General features: G+C 35.1%; 1 protein-coding gene and 1 long non-coding RNA gene across 6 annotated transcripts in view; both read right to left on the bottom strand.

Moving 5' to 3' along the window:
- LOC126863481 (uncharacterized) overlaps nt 1–13490 on the bottom strand; it is a 511613-nt gene that overhangs the window by 336984 nt on the left and 161139 nt on the right. The window lies entirely within an intron of this gene.
- Nucleotides 1–13490, bottom strand: part of LOC126878295 (uncharacterized) — a 360193-nt gene that overhangs the window by 38391 nt on the left and 308312 nt on the right. For all 5 annotated transcript variants that reach the window (XM_050640955.1, XM_050640963.1, XM_050640946.1 and 2 more), the window contains 4 exons: nt 7275–7571; nt 2103–2213; nt 905–1129; nt 278–432 (listed from right to left, as the gene is read on the bottom strand). In XM_050640955.1, coding sequence (XP_050496912.1) covers nt 278–432; nt 905–1129; nt 2103–2213; nt 7275–7571 — 788 coding nt within the window. The remainder of the gene's footprint in view (nt 1–277; nt 433–904; nt 1130–2102; nt 2214–7274; nt 7572–13490) is intronic.

The raw sequence follows: 13490 nt of genomic DNA on the forward strand, positions 1-13490 counted from the left end.
CTCTGAATTACCACGTGATTAACGATCTTACATATATATATATAATTTACATTATATATATATATCGTTATAGAGCCAATGAAATTTCAAAATGTTTCGTGTAACGCACGTAATATATTCATAAAAGGTTGCTATCAGTGTTCCAATACTTTCGTATGCTGTCGTAGATACGGAAAGAGCAATGGAGTATAACGACAATAGGGAAACGAATTGAATAAAATGGAAGGAGGAAAAGCGATGAACAGAAGCGGAAACAGGAAAAAAATAGAGGACTTACTTGAGATCTGCAGTGTGTTGGTTCGGCCTGGCTGATTTGAACTAATGCAGGCGTATGAGGGTAATAGTGCAACGTGGTCACCAGAGATGCATCTGGTACAAGAGTTCCGGTCATCGAAGTTACGGTCTGCAGCGCCTTCGTTGATTCTGTCGACGCTGTGGGATTTAGAATTTCCATGTTATCTAGCAAGCCATTCGATCGATGAATCTTTGTATGTGAATGTTGTTAACTGATTACAGTACTATCTCCTTTAGATACGCGTATTTCTGCTAGTATTTTGATGAATATTTATATAAGAAATGTTGAAATTATATATGTACGATAGTTTGTACGTAGTACACGTAAACGTATTTTTGCAGTAGAGGATTTAGTTTTAATTATCATCCGAAAATGTATTTTTTGTTACTGTTTAAGCAATTGATCTATTTTAATTATCTTCATAGTAGAAAGATTTTCTGGAATTTTTTTAATAGACACGTATCTACTCGCTTGCAGCTTTAGAATTGTTTATATTCTATAACAATAACAATGAACAGAAAAGAATTACTGATGATTTTTTCCTCATTCAACGCTGTCAATAATTTAATTAGAAAATAATTAGTTCACTTTAAAAATCACATCGCTTACTGATTATGGTCGTAGGGCTGGTGCCGCAATCCGCCTCTATTTTCACGATAGGTAGAGTGCTTTGTTGTTTCCTTTTACTTTCCGTAAGAACTAGCCTTGCGCCTCCAATGTCGCTAAGAAGTTGAAGCGAAGGCGGCGGAGGAGGAAGAAGGAGAGGCGGTGGCGCGACGTTTCCGTTATTATGATTCGAATAATTTGGCCACACTACGGCTTGTTGCATTTGTTCTGCGAACAGAAAATTTCATGTTCCTTTTTGAGAAATATTCCGTTGTACACTTTATTGTATACGATATATATTTTCTAAGATAGAATTTTTATATTTCCCGAGTTGACGTTTAAAACGATATTCCGAAATTTCGAGATTGTTTATTGCATATAAACTTACTTTGTATGTGTTTTAATATATTTAATACATCGTCGTGTAAATAGTTAGATTTATCTGCAAAATGCGTTTGTTCTTTTAATGTACTCTGTATGGTTTGGTACCGAGACTGCTCACACTAAAGCCACAATGACCATTAATCATAATGGATTTGCTTGTGACCGTATTATAGGTTTTATGTCACACCTGATGCCTGCCTACCTGTGATGTCTGTGTAATAAAGACTACACAGCAACCTTAGTAATTACCAATGCTAAATAGACTATTTGTGTAAATCATAAAAGCAAATATTAGATAGTTTCAACAGCCAAGTAACTGTAAATGCTTAGAATAATATTAGAATGTTTCATTGGCATTGATTGATTACTTGTTTTGAAGCAAACAATCCTCCTGACGCACGTTGTGCATCATGGGATTATTGTTTAGTTTTGTGTTTCGATATTAGAAATTTTCTTCTGAATAATTGAGAATGCAGTATTTATATTTATTAAAAAAAAACACACAACTTAATCGTTGAATAACAACTTTTTGGAAAAGATCAATTTCTCTAGAGGAAAAGAAGCATGATACGACGTTTAATTGGTATTTTTGGTTTTATGCGTTTTCAAAATCGATTAAATTTTATAAAAAATAGAATCCTAGATGAATTTAGAAATTTTATAATTTTTCAAATGATCTCTAATCAAGTTTGTGTGTTAGAAGCCTCGTGTTAAATTATTCGAGAAACTGAACTCTTTTTAACATTCATACGTATACTCAATTATTCTTATGTCAATTGTTACATTGTATTTAATGTATATTATCCATCTAACATACCAGCAGCATGGATAAGAAGAAGGTGACCTGTAGTGGGATCCCTGACCAGCTGCAAACCACCTTGGAGACCAACACCCATTTGGGGAAAACCAACTGGTTCCATTGGCATTGCTGTAACATAATTTAGTGAATTACAAAATTAATGAATTGAAATTAAAATGTCAAGAATAATATTATGAATTTCCTAAAGATATCTTTACTCTAATGAAATTTACTTCTATTCAATTTTTATGTAATTAATCCTAATTAGCATCGACTTTTGAATTTTAAATTTTAGAAGAAATTGCAATATAGCATCTCGCTAAAAAAAAATTCATAATTTAATATAATTTAATACAAATGTGGAAAATTTATCAAATGCAAAGCCTTTATTACGTGAACAAAAATTCTCTTTGATTCAGTATCCAATTTAACGATATATGCGTGAATGAACCGCGGGAAATACAACAATTCCCCAATTGCAATCTTTTATAATTACTCTGGTTCTGTCTCTTGCATATTCGAAAATTCCATTGAAGATCTTAATTTTCGTGCGATACAAAGGTGTATAAAACAAATTTCTACGAAAAGGAAAAATAGCGGGGAAAAAAGATTCGAACAACTCGCACTCTTCGTTCAAATGGGAAATCTCATTCGTTTTTATACCGTCTACGATAAAATCTCTACAACAGCGTTTCCATTCTCGTATTCCATATTGCCCGCAAATTTCAAATCTTTCCTCTGCGAAGGATTTCCCGATACTTCGCTGTCGGGCCAAATTAAAAACCATTTTTTACCAGACACGAAACGCGCCCGAAGGATTTTTCGCGTCTCTTCAATCGTGATCAAGAAAATCGACAGCCGGTCGAAATAAACGACGAGCAAAGAGTAGAAAATCGACAATTTGAATGCAGAACATCGTGAATGATTTAGATGGCGCGAGAATGCTCAGGCAAAGCGAATATAGACGCTCGTTATTCGGATAAATGTCACTCGGTCACCGAGGGAGGTCGGCCGGGCTTCCGAACAGGGGTGAAATTCCACCCGAAATCGCGCTCCGCGCTGTTCGAAAATGTATATGTTTCAACGAAACTGCGTCGAAACTTCTATTTCGTATTTAATTCCAAGAAAAGATATTTGTTATTAATCGATTCGTTTGCGAAGTGATATATATTATTGATGATATAAAATAGAATTTAAAAAGCAATTTTGAAAAATAATTTTATAGATACGTGAACTATTCGGTAAGCATCGATGAATATTATTTTTAATGAATTTCGAATTAGAAGATTAAAAATTTATTGAGAGATCAATGTTTGAAAAAGTTAGCGTTTTTTAGAACGCATACGACATATATTAGAAAAATCTGGTGAATAAAGAGTTCTCTAGTTATTTTAAGTTCAAAATCGTAAATGGATCTTCTAATTCTAATTAAATGTATGAATTTAAAAGATTACCTACATTAATTTAAAAATCCGATTGAATGATGAATCGAAGTACCAGCTAAATCCAATATCATGCTGCTCACTAATAAAAGCAATAAGACAGGAAAAGATATTTGAAACAATTAATACTACATATTCGGATTTGGAAACTAGGAGTTTAATTGAATTTCCAAAAGCCTCGCCATTTTATAAATCCATCGCGAACGTTCAATCAAAGAATATGACAGCGATCAGTATCTAATCCAGACACAGCGATCCTTCAAAATAAACGTAAAAACACAACAGAACACAAAGGCAAACTAAAAATGTACAAAATGTACAAAATACAATTAAGTATAAATATAAATTATTTGATCAACACCATAAATTGAAAAGCGGGGAAAAATTATGTTGCAAACACTATTTTAAATTTGCTAAAATTTATTCGTTATGATAGATGCTCATATGAAAGTAAATATGTATTAGGCTCAAAGTTCGTTTTAAAAAACAAATACCGCAAGATTTTCAAACTATTTGTCTTTTCTATAACTCTAAAGGTTGTGTCTTTAAACAAGGTCCAATGATTATGGCATTGACAAAGATAAATGTTCTGTGAGATTGCTGCGTGACAACGCTAGGCCATGCACTGTCTCTACGACAAAAGGTATTATGTCTTTAATTTCAATTATAACGTGTTTATAAATTGTTGAAATACATCTTGTAACAACTAGCTTATTCACTAGACATTACTCCTTCGGACTCTTACCCGTTCGGTTCGATAGAACACGTCATATCCAATATATCTACTTCCAATTAGCGAATGAGATAGAAAAATGACTTGACGATTGGATTTTTGCGTGACGGAATTCATCACTTGTCTGAAAGATGGTTGAAAGTAATAGAAGGCAACGACGAACATTTTGATCGAATAACTTTCTGTACATTCTGTTAGATATACCTTGAGTTTCACTGAAAAATTTGGATTATTCATTTATACATTTGATAATACTTTCTTTTTTTTAGAATTAAACATCGATCATGCACTGATATAATAAAGTGGAAAAATTGACGAATAGTCGAGTTGATTTTACTTTGATATTTTGGTTTAGTTTGATTAATTCTGATTGTTCTGGTCGTAATGTTAAAAACGCGATCCAAGAGAGTACAAAATATCTCTGAAAAAAAACTTTCCCTTTTCGAATTTGCAATGGTCACTTTTGTATCGCTCGAATAAACGAAATTAACGGCGGTGACTTTTCGGAAAATATTCTCGATGTCAGGCGAGGTACGACGCGTTCAACGAACGCGATGTGGCGCCAATTCACGCATCGAGCACCGAAAGATTTGCACGGCTTAACTAAATGGCGGTCACCGGTTTGCAAATAAATATCCGATTACTGGAATGATTTATTCCGCCACGCAATCCGCCGGAGAATTAACCGAAAAAGAAAAACGAGCGGGTCGGTTGTAACGTTGCTAATTCGCGGAATCGGGGCAAAGCTCCGCGCCGGTACTGCACACGATAAATTCGACAAACGGCAAGCTTTTTACTTTCCCCTTTACTTCCAATTACGTACAGTTAAGTTCGAACGCGAGCATTTGTGTAGATCCTCTGTTATATGTACATGATGTTTGATTATTCGATGACTATTTTTTGTGTTTTATTTAAGATAATAGTAGAGCGGTCTCTAGCAATTGAATTTAATAAAAAAACATTAAAAGAATGTACCTAGAGCTAAACTCTGCTATTTCTAGCCTATTTTTATTAACAAATGTTTCATGGTGAAACTAATAGTGCGTAAAGTATTATTGCGGATATAGATTCGTGGAAATAAAAATTAACATTTTTAGAAATGTGCTAAATATGATAAGAAACGGAATGTGTAAGGATGACAGTTTAAGGAATCGTTTTCTGCTCTGATTTTGGTATTTGTTTACAGCCGATGCATCAACAACCAAAGCGTAATTGATAAATTCATATGTTCATTAAATAGTAAATTACAAGTAAATAAGTTCGTTATACACGCTGATTATTAACGTAAGTAAATAAGTTTGTTGCACACGTTGATTATTAACGTGGCATTTATAAATACTCCGAAATTGTGTTCCGTCTGTGGTATCAGTTATTTACATAAGATTAATTTCCGTCTTAACGCATTATGAATTTTCATTCCACTTTATCAAAGTATATTCAAGTTTTAACAGTCGTGTTATGAAGCATTTGTTTATCAATATTCGTGATACAATTTCTTTCACTTGAAATGAAACTTTCATTAAACTCATACGTAACTTGTGTAAGAATTACAACATTACAAAAAACTATTAATTAAAAATTTTAAGTATTAACCGACGAAAACGATAGAAAATAAGAAAATATGCATACCACTTTTAACTACTAGTCATTACATACTACGATGTCACATTAACAATTCAAAATATATTTCATATTAAGAACAAAAAGTGATAAAAACGACGAAAAGAAATTTAACGTAGCTGCTTAAATTTTTTCCTTGAATCGCTACGTTATAATCTGTACAGCGAGACAAGTCAGACAAGAAAAACAAACAAACGGCGCGCTAACGCGATTAGGATAAAATAGACCGCGGTATGAAGAGACATTGATTCACTTCGAAAACGAGTTTACCAGTCTCGTTGCTATAGCCTTCTACGACTCATACGACGAGTTACTATTTTTCAGAAACGTTGTTCCCAAACCCAACTTGTACAGTCAGCATAAAATTATACAATCACAATCATTTTAACACTTTGCCACAGCACGCTTAACCGCGCGTGCCACAGCGAGCTATATGCTATTTCCACCGAGCATTTTTCCAAGTATTTAGAATTAATGTTCACTATTTAAAAAACAAAGAAATCTAAAAATTAATTAAGTGGTCAATTATATTTTACGGTGATAATTTTGTTTAACGACTTTACATATTGTTTATGCAAGACATCAAGTTGAAAGTATATATTAAAAGTATAAAAAATATAGGAAAAATTAAAAACATTAAAGATGTCCGAAGATAAAAAACACGAGTTGAACGTGAAATTAGAAATTCATAATGCATTTTAATATTTTTTTACAATAAGGTATCGTTCGATTATAATTTTATTTAGTCATAACTGATAGTGTAACTTTCTAATTAATTTTAACATCACTAAATTGGTGTATTCTATTATATACTGTACTTTATAAAAGCAAAGAAAATGACGCATTTAATTGGGGACAATTCCAGTTAAACGATAACTAATAATAACAACAAGACAAGAAAACACGTTCCAAAGATCAAAAAGAGAGATCTCCCCGTTCGATCACGTAGCGATGTACTTTACAGGGGGGAGATCTCCCTATTCGGTTGGCTAAGTGTTAAAGGTCCTGGAAGTGGTCAAGTATCTGAAAGTTGGTAAACATGCTGTTGATTCACCCATGCCCGTTTCTTACTTTTTTCTCACTCCACGTTGATTAGAGATCTATAGATAGGGATCGATATATTTATCTCTAGATTATTTACTTCGAGAAACGTCATATACTGGCGGATAACGCAAAAAAATATATTTACCCACAAAAAGATAATTTTCCGATAAGGACAGAAAGGAAGAAAGCGTAGAGTATCCTCTTTAACCTTTCGAAAGAATCATACATTTCTATGTGTTTCAAAGAAACATGTACTACCCCATCCACTAACAATTAAAAGACGATCCGAGAAACATATTTATCTTCGAACGGGAAAAATTGGTAAAAAGATAGAAGGGGATTTGGCCTCACCTGCAGCTGCAGCTGCAGCAGCCGCGGCCGCCGCGGGGTACTGCCATAAGGTTGGCGGCCATGCGGCTGTGGCGGCGGCCGTGGCGGCGGTTGCCGCGCTCGCCGCCGCACCGATGCTGCCCAACGTGGAATTTAGGCTGGAATTCAGGCTGGAATTCAGGCTCGATCCAAGAGCGGCGTTCAACGAGGGTGCCAGGGCTCCCGAGGGAATGGCAAGGTGGGCCGGTCTGTCCTCCCCTCCAGGTCCTCCGCAATGCACCAGGGTCGCGCCGCCTACCGCCATGGCCGTGCTCGAACCTAACAACAGGCCCAGTCAGATGTATTTCTCTTACAATAACGCGATTAGGTTCGTCGTACATCTATCGCTAATCTGTTATTGCACGGCTGTCGTTGTATTACATGTCATGTTCGATGCTCATCACGCGATGCATCGGTTAGACGAATCGCGAATAGAATCGAAATATTTCGGATAATTGGGTTGTTCCGTGCTTCGATTTCTTTTTGAAAAGATCGAGCGATAAGAATATTAGTGCGAGTGTGTAGAGATGCGTCTAATACTATCGACGAATTATTCAAATGAAACGCGCGAAATGTAAAAATTTGGTTGCTCGTGTTTCAATTTTCGGGGTTGGTTGAAGTTTGGGGTGAAGTTTGGAAAGATCGAGCGATAAGAATATTAATGCGAGTGGTTAGAAATCTGTCTAATGCTCGTGTCGGATTTATTCGAGTGAAACGTGTGAAATCCAAAAATTTGTTTGCTCGTGCTTTGATTTGTAGAAGCGACTGAGGTTTGGCAAGATCGAGTGATAAAGTGATTAATTGAAATGGTTGAACGTTTGTTGCGTAAAGTATTGGAGCAGATCCTAATTTTGTAGTTGATATTTAGCTGCGGCGATTCTGATTTCACTATTTAAAGTAGGACGCGTATCAGATCGGTCTGTGAATTCGTGCGTATTTCTGTGTACAATAAAACGAGAGAAAGCTAAAAAGTTGGAATTTATTTCAATTAAAAATGTATTTACTACGAAATATATTGTATGATTCATGTGCGTAAAATGATTCTTATGAGACCGATTCTTTTTAACAATCACGAGAAAATGCTCGCGAATTTACGGTTCGAACACTTTTATACAGTAATTTACTAATTAATAATATTCATGTATTAACAAATGACAAATTGTTGGTTATCACTAAGTATTTGGTACTTTTCATTGCACAAACATTTTTAACAATATTAGAATTTTACTTGCAATTTGTTCATTTATAAATTTTCCCTTGCTTGTGTCCAAACTTGTTACTGTTACGAAGTAGACTTATTAGCATTGATAATTTCATTAATGATATTAGATTCATCATGCTAGAAATTCCTGACCTAGATAAAGTCCGATTTTAGAATAAAACCATTAAAGTTCGATCTAAAATCCGCCGGAAGAAGAAAAAGCACGCGGTAGGTATTGATAATAAAGACGAATAATGACGATTCGTAGATGACAAGAGGCACAGTATGTTTTCCTGGCTGCCAAGCCTATTTTCGTCCATATATGTTCACGTTGCCATTTTATCTGGCTCGTAACAATGGAATAGTGTTCGCCGAGGGTGCGCAACAATGGAATAGTGCGCTTGGGATACTATTTCAGCATTGTGCGACAGGGAACAAGTGACGGCTACGACGAAGATTCCTGTCTTCCTGTGTCAGATATAACAGTCGTCTTCATTCTCATCTATCTTCGTCGCGGTCTATGATTCATATCCGAACTGGGGTGAGATTACACCCGGACTATTATCTGTGATTCGTGATCGATTCGAGTGATCATGGCGTATACCTAAATGTACTACTTCCAGATTCCGAGCTATTAATGACCTTGCCAGTTTTTTCTTCGTTGTATAAATACGTATATTTATATACGAGGTGGTTGGTAACTGGTGGTACAAGCGGAAAGGGGGTGATTCTACGCGAAAAAAAGAAGTCGAAAGTATAGAATAACAATTTTTCGTTCGAGGCTTTGTTTTCGAGAAAATCGACTTTGAATTTTCGCTCGGTACGCGTGCACTTTATCGCGTTTCGATATAACGGATCTCACTGTAGATCGTTGTCTCGATTGACGTTATTTTTTAAATTTTTAAAATTTTTAAATTTTTAAATTTTTAAATTTTTAAATTTTTAAATTTTTAAATTTTTAAATTTTTAAATTTTTAAATTTTTAAATTTTTAAATTTTTAAATTTTTAAAGTTTTAAATATTTAAATATTTAAATTTTTAAATTTTTATTCTATATTTTCGACTTCCTTTTTCGCGTAGAATCACCCCCTTTCCGCTTGTACCACCAGTTACCAACCATCCTGTATATTTTATATTTATTTATATATTTATATAGGCGGATAACAGTTTACATTAAATTCATTCTGCTTGTGTTTTTAAGCTATTTCGAACATTAATTTCGCTACATTCTCCTTTTCTTGTTTCCAAGAATATCTACGTACTTTTCTTCTTACTGTATTTTATAACGTGTTGGATTGACAACACGGTGATTAGCAACGGTTTTGCTTGTATCTTGATCTCGTCTCATACGTCTGTTAAATTTGATAAATCTTGGGAAATTCTCTCTACTTTGTCCCTCGTGTTCCTTGGGAATTTTGAATCTGTGTGCGTGGTTTGTCTAATTTTGTACGTTTTAGAATCATATGTCGCCCTGTACGTGATAGGTCGCACAATTCACACGGAGAAGCTTCCCTTTGTAATAGAAATTCGTGCCTTAGTCTTGTGTATCCAATTAATAGTCTAAATAATTTAACTTAATCTCTTTTATTAGTATAGTATTAAATATTAATTATTAGTTTATTATTGGGGGGAGGGGCGGGGGAGAACATTGGAAAATTGCTCTTATTTTGTGTTATCTTGCGAAGCTATTTCATTATTGTCATAATTTTCAGCCTCTCAAACGAACTTACTAGAAAAAGAAGCTAAGAAGATCCTTTCTACCTATAAAATTCCACTTGCATCCGGATCATTTCCATCCGACATTTTCCCTTCGACCAGGAATATTTCTACCGCAAAAGAACGGATAATACCTCGACGCACGCCGTCGCTATTCTACTGCAAAGTTATTCATGTCCAGAAAAATTCCGCCTGCTTCTCGTTCTGCGACGAACGATCCGTAACGCGGTTCGGTCGCGCGAAAAAGTATCGATATTCCACGCACCGATTGGACACCCTTCGACGAGGAGTTGCAACCATCGTCAGAGAAATCCACGAATAATTACAACAAAACCGATGAAGACGCGAGGCAAATAAAATTTCGCGCGATACGATTGCAAATATTTTTACTTTTTTCGTTTCTTTCAAGAGACGATTCGTATTTGTCACGCGCTTGCTTTTTACGTTGAACCATTTGCTGTGACGAAATTTCTCAAAAATCAGTTTCTACAATTTCATAATCTGGAAGAAGAACACGAAACAATTTAATTACATCATCCACGAGTGCTTTTATTACGCTTGCTTGCGCCATTAACTCTGTACCTACACACACATTTTCGAAAAAATAGTAGGAGAATCGGCAATCTCGTGTCTCCGAGACTGCTGCGCCGATGACCTCCAAGTGATAACGAACATCTGTTACCAAGACACGAAACTACTCCTTATACTGTTTCCGTATCTAGAATCATCTCTTCCAGATCGTTGTAACGCGTTCAGAATGGCCGCAGATGATTTCAACGTATCGGAACTTACAAGTTCTTTTTTATACAACGAAGTAATTTTCTTTATAGGATCGATATCGTATCAGCCCCAGATAACCAGAAATTTGTTTGATAGTAAACAAAGGATTAAATATTAATTATACGTTTTTGGTTTTACACAATGAATAGGAATTAATGATAGTCAGAAATTGCTATGTTATGTTATGTTTATAAGTGTAATGAAAAGAAAAAAATTTATATATATTTAAATACATATTAAAGTACATATCATTGTCAGAAGCGAATTCCTGTCGAAACCTTCAAAATAAAATAAATATTGAATATAAATAGGTATTAAATTTTAAGCACCGGCTAAAATATTCAAAATAATTCGAACAAAAGTCGAAGCTTCAAAATTCCCAGGCTTCGCTCACTTTATCGCTACGACATTCTTTGCTCGTTGACTTTAAAAAAAAGGAGTATTATTAAGAAATTAAAAATTCCTCGCTTCGTAGCTAATTATACCTGCGATTATACTCAAGAACCCAACACCCTACGCGTGTTACGAATATTAAATTTGCAAGGAAGGACCTCGTCCTATGGACGAGCAATGAATATTTCAACGAAACGTTAATTAATTTATCCCGGCTGGCAACTTTTATCGATATTCCGGTGGTTCCTTTAAGCTTCCAAAGTTTCCTTTTTACAGGTTTATCGCGGTCTTTGCGTCGTTTCGAACAAGTTACCTGAATCACCTTGTACATTGCCTGTTCCACACATATACCACCCCTTTGAATCATGCACCTGCCGTAAGAATGGAAGCTCTTGGCTTGACCTCGCGATATCAGGAGACAAATGTTTTATGCGTGCTCGTACAGTATAGCGTCGACAATCGCTGTTTGTATCGAGAAATACGCGTTACGTGGAATTATTTTGGAGAAACTTTCAATTCCTCAAGTACAGTATCGCGTTACATATATCGTAACAGCACGTTTATCACGTATTAATTTAAAATTTTATTTTCGTACAATATCACGTACCTTAATTAGATTTCCTATGTTCAATCTTTGACCATGAATATACAAAACAGAAGTCTCTTGTAAAAAATATTAGATTGTTCAATGCATATGAAACATCGTTTCTTCGAAGTTTGAATTTAACACTAACTTTACCAGCTTTACCAGGTTTTTCAAGATTTAATTTAAAGTTGTACGTTCATTGTTATTTCTTTCTGTCATCTAACTTTATGAAAATTCTCGTATTATCTGATTAATCGATTTCTTAATTTTTGTTAATATATATAATATATGTAGACATTTAGGTGTCGATGCAAATAAGACAGAAAAACTCGAACTACAATTAATCTGCATTTTGGCAATCAAGTGTGAGATGAAAATTGCAAAAGATTCAGCGAATCTTATCCACACAATCACCAACATATTTTTTCTCAATAATTCTAGACTCTTTAAGGGTTGGACGCTTTACAGCTAAACAGGTTTACAGCCGACAGGTAAACCCTTTGCTTCTTTCATAATATCTATCCTCTTTTCTAAAACGATTACACGAATATCTACAAACAGTTTCTTCAAACAAAGTGGTCAGATCACGGTATACATGAAAACTTCTTCAAGAGATTTAACAGATAAAATTTAACTTGTATGTGCACGTTAACCTGTAGCTTTCCTGAATCGTCGGTTATATTTACAAACTTTTATACTCAATACACAGCATGCTTTTATGCCACACCACAATCAAAGATCATTTCAAAGAAACCCGTCTATGTCTACCTTAAACAACAAAAAGCTTGTTAGTAAACAACACTAGCCATGCAAAAATTCAGCTATATTCTACAAGAAGATTTTCAGTAATGCCTGGAGGAATCGCGGCAATGTCCAGAAAATTTATATTATAAGTAGAAAAATGCCTTTCAGGGAAGACCATAGAGAAAGAATAGATAGAAAATTCAACCACCAAATAAAAATCCTTAGTATCTTGTACAGCGCAACTATTTGCTTGAAAAGCAAAAAGTATACGAAGTATTCGCTATGAAAGGAAAAATGCACGGCCACGAGGAAATTTTGTCCTGGGACGAGTCGATCTGGACGCGTGGAAAGATGATCGGTTTCGTACCCCTCGGACGACGGAAGAGGAATTCCCGAAGAACGTCGACAGCCCTTCACTGTCCCTCGTTAATATTCCGTCCAGATGTTTCAGCTCGCTTTAGGAATGCCGATGGCTGTAGCACCGCATCAAATGAAAACAGCCGTATATCCGATAACGCTTGTTCCTCGTGTGCGTAGGCAACCGCGTGGAAATATATCTAATATTCCACAGGTGAGGCCGTGTAACAAAGGGAAACTCTCGTTGTAGCGACGAACTTTGATAACGATGAGAATCATCTCGTGATTAACGCATATTCGTGGTTAACGGGGGTATTTGATTTCATTGCTGTTTGAAACAAAAGAAAAAAGAGGAAAGCTGGAAGAAGCTTGAAATGTTTGAAATGTATTTATCGTGAAATTAACCCTTAAATGTATGATT

The sequence above is a fragment of the Bombus huntii genome, chromosome 1 (genome assembly GCF_024542735.1).
Source record: "Bombus huntii isolate Logan2020A chromosome 1, iyBomHunt1.1, whole genome shotgun sequence".
NCBI lineage: Eukaryota > Metazoa > Arthropoda > Insecta > Hymenoptera > Apidae > Bombus > Bombus huntii.